Here is a 21,156-nt window from a genome sequence, read left to right as displayed (position 1 = left end):
TCCATCTGTAAACTTATACCTAAACTATTTGGTTTGTGGAGCTGGCTGGCAGCACTATTTGTATAGCAGAAAGCAGTATAGTTTACTTTTAGATTAATTCAGGGAGAAAAAAGAACTTTCTGGCTTGCTTATTAACAACATTATATCGCAGAAGAAAAAAAGCACAAAATGGTGGCAAAATGTGTTCACTTTTTAAATTCTTGTCAAGAGAACTCTTGCTTGTCTGATCCACAAACATTGTCTAGAATACCCCTCCCCAAATACCTCTCTAATGCTAGAATTGGTAGGGCTGTGTCCAACAACTTTCACAACTTTCCAAAACTGCCAAAGTGACAGTCATGCTTACTTTGCCCAGTGAAAGCCAGATGTGTCCTTTAGTGACCATTTGGAAAAATATTAACACTTTTGCTTTCAGGTGTGTTAAAAGGTTCTTTATGTAGTATTGTGGAGAAGTTTACATGTATCATTCCTTATTTTATATATTTATAATCCATGTATGGGTACTAATGTAACTCACTACTTACTACATTTACTTCCTTTAAATGACACATTGTACAAACTAGTTTATTTGAATCATACTAAACCCTTTATTACACCATTTGGGACCGCACCCATCTTCATCCCCTTTTTATGGGTAACTTTCAATATCATTTGTTCTTCCTCTGTCATCCCATTGCTACCCACACCCCCCACCCCCACATCTAATTTTTTTCCAAACATCCCAGCGTTCACCTCTTTCTGCAAACCATTCATAATGACTGCCATTCATAACACGTCACCATCACTGGGGTTTTATTTTCCTTACAAGCCAGTCATGGCAAGTTCAAGTTACCCCTCCGCCTCCCCTCTCCTCTCCCTGTCCCTCACACTCAGCCCTCCTTGACCCCCATGCTCCCAGCGTATTCATTCTCTCCCATTTGTCTCAGCTCAGTCTAAACAAGCAGCTACAGAGGGAATGGAGGGAGTGAATGAGGGAAAAATGGGCCTCATGCAAGAGTATTTTCGTGTTTTTATCCTTAAAGTCTCTCTTACTGTTTTCTGTGAGGTTTGCTTGTACAAGTGTTCCAAGTCTGGTGGCAAGTATGACGTGGTCACGTGACAATCACTGAGATATTAGACGAGAGAATATTATAGTCTACAGGTGATGGTACACCGATGATACTGGACAGAGAGCTACATAGAGACACAGAGGCAGCTTTCTGAGTGAGAGAAGTTCACTAGTTGCTACTGAAATGTAGAAGTTGCTGTGCCAAAATGCCAGCCATAAAAACTCTTTTTAAATTGGCAGCCATGATGACAACCATGATGATGAAAAAAATGATGATTGCATTCAGTTTATTTTAGTTGTATATTTAGCTTTTGTTACTGTTTTAAGAAAGGCAGAGATGATCTATTCATGACACGTCCCACAGCTGTAGACCGTTCGTAAATTTGGATTGCACCTATGAGAAAATTCCAAGTACCAGAAAATTGATGAATGCCACAAATGTTCTTAAATCATTTGTCCGTGAATTTTAAGAAGGAATGTGCTCCTGTGAGTGGTTCTTGCATCAGGGCCCATTGAGAGGGAGAGAATGATGAATGAAGAGGAAAAAAGGAGGGGTGAGAACTGATTGAAATAGTAATTGGAGTAATACTATCATTTTTGGGGATGAAGGGGGAGATAGGAGAGAGATGCATCAATAGTGATAACAACTGGTGGGAGTGAAAAGACAGATGAAAGATGACTAAGGTGGAGTGCTGTGTGATTAGAGGACTGGTTCTTATCCATCTTTTCTCAACCATCCATTATGCCTTTTTGGAGTCTTTCCTCTGGTTTCAGGGATGCTGAATCCCCTCCAATCTTCTTTCCATCCATGTCATCTACAGCTATCATATGTCTTAAATGGTTCCTGGGGGCTTACTGCAGGCTGCTGTTTTTAACAACAACAACAACAAATCCAAAAAATAGATAAAAACTTAGCGGACCCTTCCTCAGCACCAAACAGAAGGCACATAGTTAGCAAAGTCATCATTTTCCTCAAAAGTAACTTGAGACCAAAACAGAGTTAAAAGGAGAGTGAATATCAAAATTACATTCATTGGGTGGCCAAAAACATGATTCTAAATGAATGCTAATGTAGCTCTGTAGCTGCTTGATGGAGTTAAATGCATGCTATAAAGTGTCAACATGTTTTTAAAAAGTTTGTTTCTGCTTTGCCCAAGTGGCCAAAAATAATCTTATACTGCATGTTTGATTCAGCTACAACTCAAGTAAAATTAACTTTTTATTTTAAAGCATATGGCTCATTTTGTAAATAACATAAATGCAGATTTTTTTTAAATGTTATGAGAGTGAAAATAGTTGAACAACATGCAGCATTGAGATGCTTACTTTAGTATCTAGATGTGATGTTTTTTTTTAGTTAGTTCTTTGTTTAAAACGTAATCTTATCCTGTATGTGTAGCATACACACGATATGCTGTATTTTTGCCAAATTTTCAAACCAAAACTGATTTATAATTGTTTGTGTATGTATGAAGAGAGAAAGAGAGATGCCATTTAGCTATCCCTAACCCATAAAACCAATCCCTAACCCATAAAACAAAGCTTTTAAACAGAATGCAGATGCACTTGTGTGCCGCCTTGAGTACATTCTTCTGATGTGTCTGAAACTGTATCGTTCTTGCGCAATGCTTAAAGCTGTACGTTTGGTGTGTTTATGTATATATGTTGATGAGTTATCAAATTGCAGATGTATCAAATTGTGTCATTTGTAAACAGTCAAGAGTTGTAATTTTGCAGGAAATGAGTGTCATTTGGGTCCTATTTCTTGGCTCTTCCATCTGTTTCTGGTAAATTCTAAACATTGGTGGCAGAGTGGAGCACTGAAGCCTGACAGAAGTATACAGAGCCCTTCTTTTACTGTCAACACAACTGAGTGGTTCCTGTTTATATGAGCCTCATAGATGGATAGAGTGACTGGGCAGGGATGATGTATGATGGCGCACTACGGTTTGCAACGGTGCAAGAAAAGAGATACTTTGCCGAGTAAATATAGCCAAAGGTGCATTTTGGTGGTGTTTATAATGTTTGGCAGATGTAAGGTTTCACGGTTGTTCTGTGAGCTGTTTGTGTATTTATGTAATTTGTTTTGGATTTTCGTGTTATTTGAATGTTTGACTTATGATTTTCCACCGCTCCCATGAAGAGAAAAGAAATGTGCCTTTGGCCCTTAGTATTTATGGAAGATTGGAAAAGGTCAAACAGGTTCTCGTTAGCAGGTGATTAATTCAATGTGATCATAAGCCAAGAACCACATTTTGGGACTATTAACAACCAGCTGACATGCAAGAATGGTGGTTAGCATGTCTGGCAAACACTGTAGACTTAATTAAAAAGACATTTGAAATCTTTCTCGAGGCTAAGGAGAAATCCCAATAATAACAAATCGTCAACTAATTGGCAGAATAGCTGGTGAATACATACATCAGCTAATGAGATGCAGAAGCCACAATGAATATTCATTACTAGTAAGAAGTCAAACACTATACTACTCAGATAAATCAAACCAAACATTCTCTTAAAATGACAGTTGTTCATTTTTAGCCAAAAAAAGGTAGAAGTCTCATGTGATTAAAATATTTAAGCAAAAACACAAAGGATTGATGCATTTGAAATAGTATTATAGACATATAGCTAGAGTTTCTGAACTGTTCCAGTCTGCTAAATTATTTGCATCCTATCAGGATTTGTGCTGGATTTTTAATCTATTTATATTGTAACCAAGCATGATTTATTCTAATATGTTAATCTTTAGGCATAAGATTAGCTAACATAGTATACTGTTTGAGATTTAAGGTGATCGGTTTTGCCGTGGTCTGTCTGCATTCCTGTATTTGAAGTGAAAAGTTGTTTTTAACAGTTGCATTATTGTTTCATGTTATTTTAATGAAGCCTGCTTTGATGGCTACGCTCTGATTCTTCCCTCTCCGTTATAGCTGTTTGCCTGGTTAAAAGCCCAAAGTTTTTATAATTGTGCCTCCCTCCCCCTCGTCTCTTTGTGAAAGGCCGTTTTGTGTTGCAGCGAGCGGAAAGGAAGTTGCCGGCTTTGTGATGGGATCTCTGTGAAGATACTGTTGACTCTGTGACCCAGTAAAAAATCTGTCTGTTAGTGTTGAGCAAATACAGTTAGTCTCAGTGTCTCTGCAGAGGTTATAGTTGGGGCTGTTGTTTCAGCTTGGCCTGCAGTCACAGTTATGACACACAGATGAAAATCCAGCAGCCAAATGAAAGAGATGTACTTATTATATGTATTTCACTGTGGTTGAGCAGGTTGTGTTTTTTTTTCTTTTTCTTTTTTTAACCTTATTAAACTAATTAAGGCCACCTGATTTAATACAAGACAATTTTTCCACTTAAACTTGCTTTGAGTGCAAATTGTCCTTTTGACTATGATAAATTATGAACCCTCCAGTCTATATAATAATAACTAATGATGCAGTTATGTAGGGCTGCAATTAACCATGATTTTCATTTTTTTTAAGTGATTATTTGTTTAGTCTATGAAATGTTAGAAAAAAGTGAAAAATTCCACATGGAATGTGTTTTTTGGACTGATGCTGTCATGTGAGTGTTTTCTCACACAGGAATCACAGTTAACCCCTGAACTTGAAAAGTCTCCTTGTTGTGAGGTTGTGGTTCTCAGTAACATCAAAGGTTACCGAACTCCTCTGTCTCCTTCCCAACTGCCTTTCCCATTTCTTCAATACCTACCTTGCTATTTTTACTATCCAGATTCTGTCCCTTTCCCATCTGTCCTTCCCTGTCATTTATAATTTCCCAACCTGTCTCTCTGTTTTGCAGTGTTGGCAGACAACCTGAAGTCCAACCCGGGGATAAAATGGCAGTACTTCAGCTCAGAGGAGGGCATCTTCACTGTGTTCCCTGCCCACAAGTTCCACTGTAAAGGAAGTTACGAGCACCGTAGCAGGTATAAAGCAACCTTTTCTTTCCTTTCACTTTTTTTTTCTTTCGTTGTAATTCAGTTGTTGGAGTGCAAAAGAGACACAACAACAAGCTCAAAGTTAATTCCATATGTGCAAATTTGTCAACAGATATCACCCACATTACACAATACCTTACCAGAATAGGCTGGCTGAGGTTAAAGCCACAAGAACTTGTTCCTTCCATCATTCTTTTCACTCTTTACTACCCTCTCTCCTCCCCCTCCTCTTCTTCACCCCTCCATCTCTATGCCAGTTGCTGTGGGGTGGCCCAGAGGGCATGTTGATGGCATGCCGCCCTCTCACGCCCTGACCACACATGCCCTTGGCAGGAATGTGGCTCTGTACTATTAAAGCCTGTTGGAATTTCACACCTCCAGTGTTGTGGGTTTTTATGTGACCACCACTGAAAGACGCCTCTTTCTCTCTCTTCCTTCCTTTCTTTCTATATCCTTTGTCTCTCCCTTGCTCCCTGAAGCATTTCACATTGGCTCTCACTTTAAAAAAATCCAAAGAAATCATGTCTTTCGGATTTTATTTTATTTTTCTGGCTATTCGAGTCAGTGAGCTGGCATATAGCCATGGGAGAAATGACGTTGCTTGGCTTGCTTTGAGTGTGAATGAGGCTTTGTGAGTACATCACTCTCCTTCTCCACCCTGTGTTAGTGTCTCCTTGTCCAACGGACCACACACACAGGCACTGACCCCCAATCCCCTGCACCCTTCTGTACCCCACCCAACTGATAATGCACATACACTAATAGATACAGTGACACACACATTATAACATGTTAAAAGTATAGATTGAATGTCAGTTAGAAGAAAGACTAATAAGATACCTCATCAGTACTCTTTTTGCATTGCTGTGATTACACAAATAATAGATTTAGACCCATTATTATGCTAATAGCAGGCCAAGAGTGAGTTGCATAGCTTTTTGTAAATTGACTGTGCTGCCCAACCAGCCAAGCGAGATTGTTCATCTATTTAACACTGATGGGCCATAATAATATCCTTTTTTGGAGGGGGGTCATACTAATACTGTTACTAATGCAGAACGTTAATTATCTTATCATGACCCTATGAGGCATGACAAATTACTGAGATCTTATTTTAAATCCTAAAACACATGGGTTTGAACTGAAAAGAAACAAACCAGCTGTAACTTTTGAAGCTTGAAGGTGTCCTATATACTGTAGGTGTAAGAATTTAAACACATGGGTTTTGGATTAATAACTCAGCAATGACAGTATGGAATGAAGAAAGTGTTGAAACGCCACCAAAAATAACACTAAACTGCTGGGAATCTTGTGAAAATGGAAATTCCAGGCTGAGGGAAAGACCTTTTTGACAAAAGCTAATGAGGGAATGAAAGACAAAAGACACTATGACTGAGAAATGTTTAGTTTTTTAATATCCTTAAATATCCATGTTCATTTGTTAAATTTAGCACTGGAAAGAAAGCTTTTACAGTAAATCTTAATATTCTAAATTGAGTATCAGAACATCTATCATTGGATTAGTCAAGTGTGTCAACTGGTCATGCAAGTTTGGGAGTATTCATGTGTGTATTTCTTTTGCAGGCCTGTGTATGTGTCTGCGGTGCGTCCCCAGTCTAAACACATTGTAGTGATGGTGGACCACGGAGCGTCGGTAACTGACACCCAACTTCAGATTGCCAGGGACTCTGCACTGGTTATCCTTAATGCCATAGATGAACATGACAAGGTGAGTGAACAGCCCTTTATTAAGAAATATCCATATACGTGTATCCAAGTTTGCAAAGCACCAAACATTCTCTCGAACACCAACCCTTTGATGACATTTGACGACATCGTCATTCCTCTCCAGATCTCCATTCTGTCTGTGGCAGAGACGGTTCGCTCCTGTTCTCTGGACCAGTGCTATAAGAGTCTGCTGTCTCCAGCCACCAGCGAGACCAAGAGGAAGATGACCACCTTCATCTCCAACATTAAGGCCTCTGATAGCACCACACAGCATGCAGCAGGCTTCCAGAAGGCCTTCCAGCTGCTCCGAAACACCACCAACCTCAGCAAGCAGAGTACCAGTAAGAACCCCAGAAGAAAAAAAATCAGCAAACTTGCGATAACGCTGCACTTTAGGAATCAGTTTTCTGTGTACTGCCAATAATCAACTCCCCTGTTTTAGCTCATATTAATATGTGTGTTTTTCTTTGTGTTCCTGTCCCCTGCCAGCCACAGACATGGTGATCATCTACTTGTCATCTGGTATCACGTCTCGAGAGTCCTCAGAGCAGGAGAAGAGAGCGACTCTCAGTGTGGTCAGAGAGGAGAACAGACACCTCAACAACTCTGTCATGATTCTCACCTACGCTCTCATGAATGGTAGGTCATTCATATTGTAATAAGTCTTTAAAAAACAGAGTCGTTTCAATTATACACCACAATTCAGTTTCTCTTGGTACAAAGACAGCTCAGAAAATTGCATTTTGATATTTAACACATTTTACTTTAACATTTGTACTGTTATATAGTTCTGGATCGTAAATGGAAAAGTTTTAAAGTAAGTAGTAGTAGTAGTAATTGCAGCGTTTGTAGGTGTCTGCTGTTTAAACCAGTCTAAATGAAGTACAGAATAACCTTGTAGGTTAAGATATTTAGAACAGTAACTCAGCTAAAGAATAATGTTTTTTTGGAAATAAAGGACAAAGACTATCTAATGCCGACCACTTTTTTCCCTGTGTGAGTGCTACATGTTCTCCACTGAAATGTTGATTTATTTTCTTGCTCTGCACATACTGTATCTGGAGCTTCATTGCTTTTTGGCTTTTAGTGGGAGCTGTTTCTGTCTGTTAGATATTGTTTCTCTGTGTTCTTGGGTACAATGTGTTCACGAGAAGACTGAGGGTTAGAGAGGTGCTCAGAAAACCTCAAAGGCTTTTTGTTTTCAGTTGGGTATGTGTGTGTGTGTGTGTGTGTGTGTGTTGGTGGGGTGTGCATGCTTCCTTTTCCTCTTTTATTGTCCTTGTCCATCCATCTGCCTCCTTTAATTCCCTCCTGCCTCTGCTACACACACACACACACACACACACATACACACACACACACACATACACATACATACACATACACACACACACACACACACACACACACAAGCAAACACTCACCTCTGCTGTGCATGCATTAGTCCACCATTAATACTAATCATTTTTGCATCAGAGAATGGAAATTAGGTACATCTAAGAGAAGAGAGAGTGAGACTTCAAAGGGTGTACTGCTCACTCTGTTTGTGACTGACAGAGGACCTTGGCCGTTTAAAGAGCTCCATGATGAAAAGGATGCAGAAATCTATCGTCCTCTGAGTTTATTAGCATTGCATATCCAGAAAAACATTTGTTTTGTTCCTGATGCTGTTGCATGCAGCTGAAAGGCCCGCTTGTGGGTGTGTGTCTTATTCCCTGCATCCCCTGCCAAATGTGAAGTGCTGATTGTTCAAGGAGATCAGCAGTCCTTTGGTAGTATAATGCAGAGTTGTGTGTGTGTGTTTGCACTGATGAGATGCCCACCAACCACCTCTATCAGTGTAAGGTTACCAGAATAATCTGATGCCCTATAAAGTAAATATGTTTTCTACTAGTTTCTACTCTAAATGTTGATCCTTACTTACTGATTGTATTTTGCATGTGTATCAATGAGAAATTATGTTTTCGGGTTGTCTGTCTGTCTGTCCGTCCGTCCATCTGTCGACCAATCCCATTCTCGTGACCGCAATATCTCAGGGACACTTTGAGGGAGGTTCTTCAAATTTGGCACAAACATCCACTTGGACTCAAGGATGAACTGATTAGATTTTGATGGTCAAAAGTCAAACTCACTGTGACCTCACATCAATGCCGATCTCGTGAATATGATATTTCAGGATAGTCTGGATGGAATTTCATTACATCTGGCACAAAAGTGCACTTGGACTCAAGGATAAACTGATTAAAATGTGGTGGTCAAAGGTCAAGGTGGCCGTTTTTAACTGTAACCCATGAATTCATACACTGATTATGACAAAGTCTAATCTCAGGTACTCACTTTGAAACTGTGGTGATTGTATAGATCATCTGTGCTGCCAGGTTGAAGTCATTGTATGAAACATCCACATTTTAGAATTTGTAGCTTCTTTGTGTCATATCTGAAGCTTCGTCTACTGTCGAGGACCTTGTGTGTGTCATAATCAGCTTTATTGGCTGAGCATGTAAACACATACCAGAAAAATACACTTAGAACCTTTTATTAAATTCCTTCAAAGTCTTCAATATAATATGAGTCTGGACCGACATGAATGTAAACTACAACTTGACTGGTTGACAGAGGCAAGGCGGTATTTCTGGTTTTAGTGAAACATGTGGTCCATAGAATAACCAAAAAAACACAAAGAAAAATGTGTGTGACAATTTTCCAGAGCCCAAATTGAAATCGTGTTTTATTTAACTAACCATCCCAAACCCACAGTTTTTCTTTGTGTGCTTACATGAAATGGAGAAAACTAGCAGATGCTCAAATTTGAGAAACTGGAATTAATAATTAATGATCACTTATCATGGGGGGGGGGGGAGAAGTGGATTTTCTGACAGGAAATAAAGTTCTGAGTATGAGTTATTTGGATATGATTACACACAAAAGGCTTTATATCTCCCCTACCACCTCTGAAGTTACTTTTAAATTTGCATGTTTTTGTTTTTTCGTCTTAGCTAGGTAATTGGAACAGTAATAGGAACACAGCACACACAGATTGTGTAAGTGGGTGATGATGGATTACTTCACACTGATACTGTAGATGTAACAGACTGGCAATGCAAAAGTCAACATAATTACCTCTAAAACGCTTTTAATAGCCCATAAAGTTATACTATTATTATTCCACTGTTTTGGCCAATTGATATTAACTCCAGACAGCCTGCTGGCAAATTATCTACAACAATGCAGGTTAAAAATAGTCTAAAAATGGCCTTTGCATATGTTTTTATATAGACCATCATATCGGTCCTAAAATGAAGATACTCCTTCAGAAATGAAGGTAAACAGAATCTGTGCTGTCAGCGAGATTTCTCCTTTGTGCTCATTTGACATTGCCACCCATGACGACACGCCTCCCGTCAGTCGCCCAGCGTGATGATCAGCAGAGCAGAGCCTTGGCATTAAATAGGGATTCTGCTGTAATCCTGTCAATGATTGGATACTGGCAGACATTCTGTGCTCTATCCTTCCCAATAGGTTGTAGGATGCCAAATGTGCCAGGTGACAGCTGTGAGGGCCAGTCATGGTTATGGAGCACCCTCTAAATGACCTTTTACAGGCTCGGAAAGATAAAGTCTGTGTCTAAGTTCTGAAGTGTGCATTAACATCTCGGCTGCAGATTTTCTTTAAAGTGATGAGGGATTTATTTGTGCCGTGATCTCCGAGCTTGACACATGACAGTTGTGTTTGGCAAATGTGAAGGATTGTAAGAATAAAGCTTATAGAGATCACAACTTACAAGCCGGGGCCTGCATGTATGAAATATCTCTGAGCTGCTGACCCCGAATCAGTTTCCCCTCCAAAGTCTGAGTGGTGTCAAGTAGTCAAAGTTTGTTGTTAGATTAATGATACTGTTTCATGCAAGCAAGATGCTGCCTGGCCATATAAACTGCGTGAGGGTAATTGTTCTCAAAATACACCTCATCTCAAGAGTCTTGTTGAATCTAGCCCCTGTTTTGTGGGAGGAGTGTAATATCTTTTTGTAACTCCTTAAAGGAATCTTTTACTGCTAAAGGGGAAAGAGAACATTGGGAAAATTTGAGTGAATTATAATTTGAGTGAAGAGCTTTTTATCTCTTCAACCACTCCCTCCTCTTTTTATTTGCACAATTACCCTGTTCAGTAGAAGTTTAGCCTTGTCATCGGTTATGATTTTGTTCTTAATATCTCTGTTTGATTAAATCAAACAAATCCCATCATTGTCCCATCCTCCCTGTTCTAAACTCACTCTATATCCCACCCCTCTCCTTCAGAGGGAGTAACAGGTCTGAAGGAGTTGGCCTTCCTGCGGGACCTTGCAGAGCAGAATTCGGTGAAGTACGGTGTCGACCGAACATCCGACCGGTACCGTTCATCTGTGGCATCCTCGTCCGGATCAGCAGGTGCTTCCATGATGCCAGTGATGAAGGGCAGCATGATGGTGCTGAACCAGCTGAGCAACCTGGAGACAACGGTGGGTCGCTTCTACATCAACCTGCCCAACCGCATGATCGACCTGGCCCGTTTCAGCCTGCCCTATTCTGACCCCATGGGAGACGGTGAGTACTCTGGACCCAACTGGACTGAAAAGTACTGTTAGTTTAGATTATAGCCAAAATAGTTCAGGTTCCTATCCATAACAAGTTGCAATCAGTTAAATCAAAGTGAATTCAATTGCAACTAACAATTATTGTCATTATTGATTAACTGACAAATGATTTTGTCTATAACAAGTCAGAAATTAGTAAAAAATGACACTTATATTTTTACTAAAATCCCAAGAATATTCAGTTTACATCATATATTCCAAAAATCCATCAAATTTTCACATCTGAGAAGCTGAAACCAGAAAATATTTGGCATTTTTGCTTAATAGATCACAAAGACAGTTATTCCATTATCAAAATAGTTGTGGATTAAGTTTTAGTTGATCAACTAATCAACTCTGCATGAATGAAACAGTATTACCTTTGGGTAAATGGTAAGAAACACATAGCCTGATAGTCATTTCTAAAAGTCGACTGATCCCTGCTTTTTCAGCCGACAAAACTCTGATTGGCTCACTTATTTTTCCATCTGGGGAATTAGTGCCAAACCAGACTTATTTCAACCATTGCACAAGACAGATGTGGGCTCAATTCTGAAGTCTGGAACCAGGCTAATGAAAACTTATACTTATAGAAGTAAAGTGAAACAATTTAGATGAGTTTATCTGAACTGCACAGAAATTAATGATATGAACGCAATAGAGCTAAACTGAAAACACAAGATAAGCTAACCAATCTGAGTCGTTGCATGAACTTCATTGACATCCTTCTTGTTTCTACAGGGTTTATTATGACTGTGAGCCGGCCGTGTTATTTTGGTAACCTGCTCCTGGGTGTGGTCGGGGTGGATGTGAATCTAGCTTACATTTTGGAGGATGTCACCTACTACCAAGACTCTCTGGCTTCATACACCTTCCTCATCGACAACAAAGGTCAGTCCCATACAAGACTGGCAGAGTGTTAGTACTCTGCTCCAGTGCAAACATTTATTTTGGGTGCCTAACTTTCCCACATATGCATAAACTTGTGTTCTTCATCACGTAAGAATTCACATGGATATCCACCGCAGGACAAAAAATGGTTCCCTTTTTCCAAATTTCCCTCTATAAACACTAAGTTGTGGTCAGCAAAATTAACAGAATTAGAATTTTAAGCCATTAACAAAACAAGCAACATACGATCTTCAGATCTAACTAACTCTGCCCCTATTCAGAGTATCAATCTTTATTAATCACAGCCATAGAGAAGTGCTCCAAATGGTTCTTGTTTTACATACAAATGGAATTACACTATGTTTTGTCTGTCTCAATGTCCTCCAAAGCCATTATCCCTTATTAGACTTAATTGACATCTACTAGGTAGTTTTGGCATTTCTTTGGCATTTCATTCTCTCTTGAGCCATGTCTCAGTGCGTTGCCACAGTGCAGGGTAGTAGTGCTCATGTCCGGTCTTGGTTTATCTTGGCCTCAGCTGAGGTGATCTTGACTGAAGTGGTGCTTTGCAACAGGTAACTTCTGCTCTGTGGGCCTGGAGAACTGTGCCATTAATAAATCGGGTTCAGTTAAATGGCACTATAGCTACAGATTATTTCCTCTTACCTATACCAAGTAATATTGGCTGAAAAAAATGCAACACTGCTCTTGATGACATTGTCCTCTTGCCAAGCAAACTGCAAATCTAAGATCTAAATCTGGGTATTAAAATGGAAACTAAAATAAACTGAAAGCTAGGTTTTTATCACATTTATAGGTTATACACAAACATTTACCTTTACTGAGATGCCTTTCATACCAGATCTAAGAGTTTAATTAAATTAAATGTTATCTTCCCTCCTTAATATGGAGGCAAGATAAATTGAGAGTACCTGTCAACTCATAATCTGCCCTGACTGTTGTTCAGAACTTGATCCAAATTTGAGTTGCAGTCCTGTCTCTTCTCTGAAAGCTCCCTGCAGCCATCACTGCCAACACAGGGGCGATTCAGCAGTGAAAACAGACAGTAGGAATGTCAGGAATGTGGAGAGAAGAGTTTGCAAAGTACATAGAGCGCTGACCATTTTCACACCTTTATACATAACTGTGTCACTCAGTTTTTATCTTTATCTTTTAAAGTTACCAGTCCCAATGAAAACTCTACAAATAACCCCAATTAAAGCTGAATTTTACCAAGCATAAAATGATAATAATAAACCTGGGAAAGAGATGCATCTAATTTGAAAAAAACAACAACAACAACCAGACTTGATTTGTGTATGTTTTAGTGCTTGGGAGGCAGTGCAATGCTATTTGGAGGCAAGAAGGAGGGAGGATTAAAGAAACTGAAGAGTGAAGGGCAGGTGCGAAGAATGAGTGGAAGAAAGGGGATTTTGGAAGGTGGGAGGGGCAAAAGTGGTGGAGGAAAGTCATAAAACATGGACATAATTATTGACTTATATGGTTTGCGTGTGTGTTAGCCACCATCAGAATTTTTAAGCAAACCAAAACCTCTCTTTATTGCAAGTGGGTTTTTGCAGCTGTGTGTGTTTTGCTCCTCTGCTGTGCCATTCAAAGAGTCTCTCTAAAATGTTTGTTATTGTAATAAATATGCCATCAAATTATAGCTTATTATTGCACCTGCCTATTAGTGTAGCAACTCGGTAAACATTGACAAATGACTCCTATTAAAGATATTAGCTGGCATGCAAATTGTCTGCTGCCAATTACAGTTTAGGTAAACACTCAGCTGACAAGAAGGTTCCGGACCTGGAGCTAAAATAGTAGAGGAGTATACTGGAAATATCTTTGCATGGAAGGCATGTAGGAATTGTTACTTTTTAGGAGTCTGCTTCTCTGATAAATACAGACCCTCTTTTTCTCACTAAATACACACAACGTTATTTGAACTGAGTAAAAGCACATGATATTTTGTTTGTTTACTCCCTTGAACACAGATGGGCTTTGAATTCTGTGTTTCTTGAGGTCTCTCTATCTCTCAGGATGATTGCCATTGCTGTTAAGAGATGTGTTTACTGCAGGACTACACTTCTTAGCAGAGAGTAGTGTTTGTGACAGATTGCCTTTGGAACACTTTGAAGGTTATTATTGCTGTTGTGCTGCTCAGTGAAATTTCAGATTTTTAGGGAGAAATAAGCTTTAAACTACACAGTTCCATCCTTGGTTGATGCTGTGACTTTGTAGTATACACAGCACTGGAGGATCAGATTCAGATGCTGATTGCTCTAAAGCTGCAGCTGTAACTAGTTATATTTCACACAATATCACATGCTGAAATTGGCCAAATAACTCACAATGAAAGAAAACACACAGACAGACATTTTATTCTCCAATGATTTATTTTACTCCACATTGCTAACTTCATGATATCATGAATTGAAATGAATGTGTCCCTTATTTGTTAGTGACCACCAATTTCCCTGCTGGTGCATTATTATTTTAACAATGTGTGCAGATCCTGTTTTTATTTGCTCTGTGTTATTGCTGTGTGGTGGTGTTGTTTTCAGTATGTAAAAACATTAATGAATGATGCTGCTGTTGTCAACTGGTTGTTTGATTTCCCAGGTTACACCCTGATGCACCCATCACTAACACGGCCATATCTGATGACGGAGCCTCCCCTGCACACAGACATAATCCACTATGAGAATATCCCAGGATTCCCTGTTGTACGACAGAATATCCTCAGGTGAGAAAGGATGATTAAGGCGCCAGTTTAAAAACCATTCAAAACCAGAAGTACCTTCAGCCATGGACAGTTATATCAGTCCACAGCATGTTTAATGTGTATTTCATGATTACTAAAATTTCCGTATTTCTTGCAGCCTCCCTTTGGGCAGTCAGATCATTGTTGTGCCAGTCAACTCCTCTCTGTCCTGGCACGCCAATCGACTCAGGGACAACAGCAAAGATGCGTACAACGTCAGCTACGCCTGGAAGCTGGTAGGTGATGGTGTAAATGGCTCACCACCTAACAGTTTCCTTTACAAATCAGCATTTACTTGATACATTTCACACTGTTTTTACACTTAAAGAAGCATTCTAATAGGCAAGCTTACATACTTTTAACTTCTGTTTAAAATAAGAACATTCAACCTCATCTTTTTCCTATTATCTGTGTAATTTTATTGTTTCCCAAAGGGAAAAGATACAATATTTTGTTGCCTGACAATATTTGTAAATGAACTTATAAACCATATACCAACCATTTTTTCATTACTTGAATGTCAGTAGGCCAGAATAAATGTGAGTGAACCCTTTTAAAGCACATCCAGTGCTTGTGTAGTCACATCATGGACAAATGATCTTTGGCTCAGAGCCATTGAGCCTTTGTCATGGTGGGAAAGTAACTGTCTCGAATACTCTTCTGCCGACTTTACTTTCTGTCTGTGTCTTCCCTCGCTGTCTATAGGTCTTTATCATTTCTGTATCACTGTCTAAAAACAGTATAAAGATTTATGCTCCCAGCCTTTGTGTCTCCACCAAAACTCTGCCACCTTAAATTAGTTGGTGTAATAAAAACCAAGTACTCCCACACCCAGAAACTGTCTACGCCTCGAATCTGCTTTTCCTCTCAGGCCCAGAAGTGTCATGTGTTAGGAACAAATGGCAACAGGACAGCAATAACATCACGCCGTTTTGACTCTTTTTGCTTTCTGACATTTAAAGTTTTTGGCAGGAGCAAAAATATCGCACTTAATGTAGACATTTCACGTTTGGCCTTTTTTAAAAGCTTTTGACATTTTGGTTTTTTTCACGCAGTCGCAAGAGTTCAAACACGTCACCTTTGCCATGACTTGGACAGCTGTCTCTGTTTTTTAAAATGAATGTTCCAGAGCCAGAAAAATGACCTAGAAAGCAACAATCGAGAAGAAACTGTTGTTCCCACGCTGTTCTTTCCTATATTCAGGGAACTTATTTCTGAATAGATCATATTGTCAGATTTTGTACTTTCGACCAAAATCACGATAAAACTAGCAGTTAATTTTCTTCTGTTTCCCCATGACAGTTTACATGATCCAGCAACAGGGCCTCATAATATAGGGACCAGGCTAGTCCTGCATGATTCATTAAGAATTGGTGGGGCGATAACAGTTGTTAAACAGGACACACTTATCTTCTGTGGAAGAGGCCTGCAGCCTATAAAACACTGGCTGTGATGTCTAACACTAAACATGGAGAAACAGGGTAGATGGGGAGTGTGTTTAATGTCATCGTCTCTCCTGCCTCTAGTTTCTACAAAATATGTGGGGCTCAAGTGTACAATAACCATCATTACCACCCATTATTTTATTCATCAGCTTACTCCAGTCACTAAAAGTAAATGTATCATGTGTTAGTGCAAAGAAATGTGCAGATTTATGCACTTAACCTGCTTAACTGCATCCGGCAGATTTATCTGGAATATGTTCATCTTAAAGTCCTTTCACTAAAAAGACTTGGATGTTTGATGTGTGCACAGTGAAAACACTAGATATGGGAAAGATTATGTGTGCTCACCTTAAATCTGAGTTTAAGATTTGTCCCTATGACCATGATTTAGTTAGGAAGGTAATCCAATATGCAACTTACACAAGTGGGATGTGAAAACTGAAACCTTCAGTGAGCATACACGGAGAATGAACTTTTCCGGGAACTATGTCAGAAGGGGATTTCTAATTTAAGGAATAAATTAAGCACTTTTTTTCTTGTTCTCTAGGTTCAGGACACGTCATTCATCCTGTGCATAGTGTACGTGCAGCCAGAGATCCCAGTAAAGCAGCTGAAGAATCTGAACACCGCTCCCAGCTCCAAGCTCCTCTACCATCGTTTAGACCTGCTGGGTCAGCCCAGTTCCTGCCTGCACTTCAAACAGCTTGCCACCGTCGGTAAGAAAAACACCTAGTCTGCAGACTTGGACTATGATGTCAAAACTTACCTATACAATTACTTATTTTTATCCATAGTCAGCTCTTAAACTTTGATTTAGCACTTCTGACTGTCCCTTTTTCCCTTTCTGTGTCTTTCCCAGAGTCCCCCACAGTGATGTTGGCAGCTGGTAGCTTCTCCTCTCCCTATGAGCACCTCAGTCAGCCAGAAACAAAGCGTATGGTGGAGCACTACACCGCCTACCTGAGTGATAATACCAGGCTCATAGCAAACCCAGGACTCAAGGTACACAAGCATGGCAACACAGATACAGCTCAGGGTTGAGGCTGGCCTGAAGGCACACCTTGTCAAACATAGTATTAATGTTGGCCCATGTGTTTACCTGGAAAAACACATGGCACATAGCCAGCCCTGCGGTCAGGTTACAAACATGTTCACAAATATTCATATTGAGTAAGTATGTAGAAGCACTGTCACACATAATTAATGTGTCCTACGAGAGCTCAGGGGGTTTTTAATGCTTGTTTTTGGATGTACTTTTTGATCATAACTTTCCCTCAGTTACAGTATCTGACAAGGATGCCCAACCTTTCAGGCCACTAATATTAAAACTAATATTCACAAAATTTAAATTGAGCTCTGCATCTTTAAGAAGGGGACAAACCCCCATGTGGTTTTGGCAATCTGTGTGCATTCCTGTCCTAGGGGGGAGTAGGGGGTTAGAGTTTGAACTCGAAGCCACAGGCCCATCTCTCATTCCCAGGCTAGTCTGTAAGGCCTCCTCCAGTGACCTCATCACCCCTTTCAAATGTGGAAGCTTCCCTGAAATGGTCCTGGGATTTGATCTTTCTGGTTGTTTTTCAGGTCTTTAGGAGCAATAGAGTTTCAGTCCAGAAAAGCTGGTTTTCTGAGTCTTATCATTTGTGATTTTTTGAGCTTGAAAACATCATATTTGATAAAAAATGTGTATGACTGTCTGCAGCAGTAACACAGTTGAAAAATTTCCATTCTACTTCCAAGTTAAGACTTGAAATTAGAGGAGTTGTCACTTTTTATTTCTGTTTAGTTTTTGTGGGTTGACTGGAGGCAGACTTGCCAAAAGTTTTAGCCAACTTACAATTCAGGCCAACCACAGATTAAAACTTATGCTTTTCTACTCCTTCCCCAATTGCTTTCTTCTTCTTCCACCCTCACAATCCCTCCTGTCCCTCTCTCTCCATCCTTCCCCTTGGCAGTCCTCTGTCAGGAACGAGGTTATGGCGACCAGTCACGTCACGGATGAGTGGATGACACTAATGGAAATGAGTAGCCTCAACTGCTACATTGTGCGGCGTTACATAGCAACGCCCAGTGGGGTGCTCCGGATTTACCCAGGATCATTGATGGACAAAGCCTTCGACCCGACCCGTAGACAATGGTGAGGCATACTTTGGAGGGTGTGAAGGGGGAGAAAGGAGGGTGTGTGTGTGTGTGTGGGGTGTGGGTGGGTGGGTGTGTGTGTGTGTATAAACTGTAGGTGCATCTTGCTTAAAAGGGGTTTATAGCTGTTACTGAGTTGAATCTTGTCAAGCTGTAGATTTGTGATGAGTTCTTATATAGCCAATAGAATATTTTATAACATAATATTTTTCATCACTGTTTACCCTAAAGGTATAGTGAAGTTAAACTAATAAAGCTTGGCACTATTAGATATTTAGTCAGGTTAGTCTGCATGTTTTCTTTTCTTTTCTTTGTTTTTTGTTTTTTTTTTGCAGCATATTTTGTAGAGGTTGATCTCTATGGGCAGAAGGATTTTTGGTGATGATCAATAACAAAATAAGAATTTTCAGTTCCGGCCCTGGCAAGTGTTTTCACAAAATGTCAGACTTGCATTGATTGCACGTGGTACTGCAACTTTACAAAATACCCCTGCCTCTGACTATGTGATGTGTTGTGTAGGTACCAGCATGCAGTGGCTAACCCTGGCCTCATCACCTTCACGGGGCCCTACCTGGATGTGGGTGGGGCAGGCTATGTTGTAACCATCAGCCACACCATTCATGCCTCCAGGTAAATCCCTCTGCTTTATCAATTTGTTATTTTTACTACACATAGGGATATCCATTTTCGTACAAGTTATGTCTGCTCCTGAGTATCTGCGAAACGATGGCTTCAAACCATTTCATCAGTGCTAAATTTTTCTTTACACCTTATATGGGCATTTGCTTTGGCGAGAACCACTAATGAAGAGCAATGATCAAATTTAAGAGCACACACGATCAAATATGACAGTTTCATCATTATGAGCCAAGACATATTTTTAGGCTCTCAGCCTAAAAGTCATTTCAGCCTTATCTCACTATCTTTGAAGTCAGAGGAGAATCTGAAGAAGACTTTAGGAGACAGTATTTGCTTTCTTTTGTTTTACAGTAGAATATCATTCACCCCAATGCACTGGGTTCAGTCCCAGACATCTTCAAGCATTCCCTTTTCTCAAGTGCTCTTTAGCAAATTAATGTACTCCTCCATATGTCTGGTGTGGACACAAGAAAGCCAAATGACCATAAGGATAACACATCCTGTGCATTTCCCAATTATCATAGAAATGACTGCAGACTGGTTTATACACTGCCTCTTTCAGTAGAGAATCTGAGACTTAAAGATGTCTGTGACTGCAACTGAGATTAAAGTGTTTATGTTTCTAGTTCAGCAAGCTTAAAATGCTGCTCACTGTGATAGCCGCAACACCACTTGCAGTAGTTTAACAAGAACTGTTTACCATGGTCCATGCGCATGTACAGTATACACACAAACAGTGCGTATCAGGGTGTTTGATGCGTCAGGATTAGTTTGTTGTGTACTGGCTCAGTAAGCATATCATCATGCAGTCTGTAGTTCGCATAAACAGTAATTGCCAGTTTGCAGGTAAATGGGGATCATTGAGGGTGTCTGTAAATATTTAACTTATCCTGCAAAGTCTGCAGAAAGTTGACTTGTAGGATAACTGAACTTAACACACAATCACATCAAAAGTTTAAAAAGATGTTTTACTTCTTACCAGGTTATTTTAATCCCATCATGCTGCCTTTCTGTGTCTGTTCTTCTCCTGTCCTTGTCTTCTTTTCTGTCACTCTTCTCTCTCTAGCTCTCAGATGGCCCCTGGTTATGCAGTTGCAGTGATGGGTATAGACTTTACCCTACGCTACTTCTATAAGGTCCTGCTTGACCTGCTGCCCATTTGTAACCAGGACAAGGGTAACAAGATCAGGTAAAACAGATTACTGATTCGTTATTTTTTTGGTTTTTTTCACCCTATTTGTTTTTGTTGTCCTTCTTCATGCACACCAATGCTTCCCTCTTCTTCTTCTCCCCTATACATTTCCCATGTCATTTATTTAGAGGGTGGCAAAATGTCATTTCTGCTGAGCAAAAATTAGAAAAAAGGAGGGAAAAAGAAATAAGCTGATTATCATGGCATTCCTGCTGGAGATGTGGCGTTGCTGCTGCCTCAGTCCTACATACTCTCTCCAGCTTTTATGTTTCCAATTTTGTTTTTTCTTCTCATCCTTTTCTTCCACCCCCACCTCTCCAAGTCCTGTCTTCTCCACTCCCGAAGAGGGTGTGGGGCAGAGAGGAGTATTATTTGGCAGAATATTTAATGAATAAAGTGAGGTAGAATGAAGCAGTATTAAGCAGATTGAATAGCTGGATTAGGTACTGGGTAAAAACAGGGATCTAAAATAATTGTAGTTAATATTGTTTCATTGTATAACAGGTCTAAGTTAACGTTTGTTGTTAGATTCATCCCACCCCTCCACCCTCAAAGAACTAACAGTTACTGACTGCTCTCATTTACATGTGTCTGTGTGTATTGTAGGTGCTTCATAATGGAGGACAGGGGATACCTGGTAGCACATCCCACTCTCATTGACCCTAAAGGTCATGCTCCTGCAGAGCAACAGCACATCACACACAAGGTAAATATGTGGTTTTCAATATCAATCCAGTTTTTTCTGGAAAACACCACATAAATAT

The 21,156-nt window shown here is 39.8% G+C and overlaps 1 protein-coding gene across 1 annotated transcript in view; it reads left to right on the top strand.

Moving 5' to 3' along the window:
- cachd1 (cache domain containing 1) overlaps window positions 1-21,156 on the top strand; it is an 86,890-nt gene that overhangs the window by 54,160 nt on the left and 11,574 nt on the right. The window contains exons 5-18 of the mRNA XM_062424497.1: window positions 4,847-4,973; window positions 6,570-6,714; window positions 6,838-7,054; window positions 7,203-7,352; window positions 11,009-11,293; window positions 12,064-12,213; window positions 14,839-14,962; window positions 15,099-15,216; window positions 16,973-17,141; window positions 17,285-17,427; window positions 18,378-18,559; window positions 19,081-19,191; window positions 20,267-20,389; window positions 20,999-21,098. Of these exons, the coding sequence (XP_062280481.1) occupies window positions 4,847-4,973; window positions 6,570-6,714; window positions 6,838-7,054; window positions 7,203-7,352; window positions 11,009-11,293; window positions 12,064-12,213; window positions 14,839-14,962; window positions 15,099-15,216; window positions 16,973-17,141; window positions 17,285-17,427; window positions 18,378-18,559; window positions 19,081-19,191; window positions 20,267-20,389; window positions 20,999-21,098 (2,144 nt within the window). The remainder of the gene's footprint in view (window positions 1-4,846; window positions 4,974-6,569; window positions 6,715-6,837; window positions 7,055-7,202; window positions 7,353-11,008; window positions 11,294-12,063; window positions 12,214-14,838; window positions 14,963-15,098; window positions 15,217-16,972; window positions 17,142-17,284; window positions 17,428-18,377; window positions 18,560-19,080; window positions 19,192-20,266; window positions 20,390-20,998; window positions 21,099-21,156) is intronic.

This window comes from Scomber scombrus, chromosome 8, assembly GCF_963691925.1.
Source record: "Scomber scombrus chromosome 8, fScoSco1.1, whole genome shotgun sequence".
Classification (NCBI taxonomy): domain Eukaryota; kingdom Metazoa; phylum Chordata; class Actinopteri; order Scombriformes; family Scombridae; genus Scomber; species Scomber scombrus.
The sequence above is the reverse complement of the archived record's forward strand: the minus strand, read 5'-3'. Positions and strand labels throughout refer to the sequence as shown.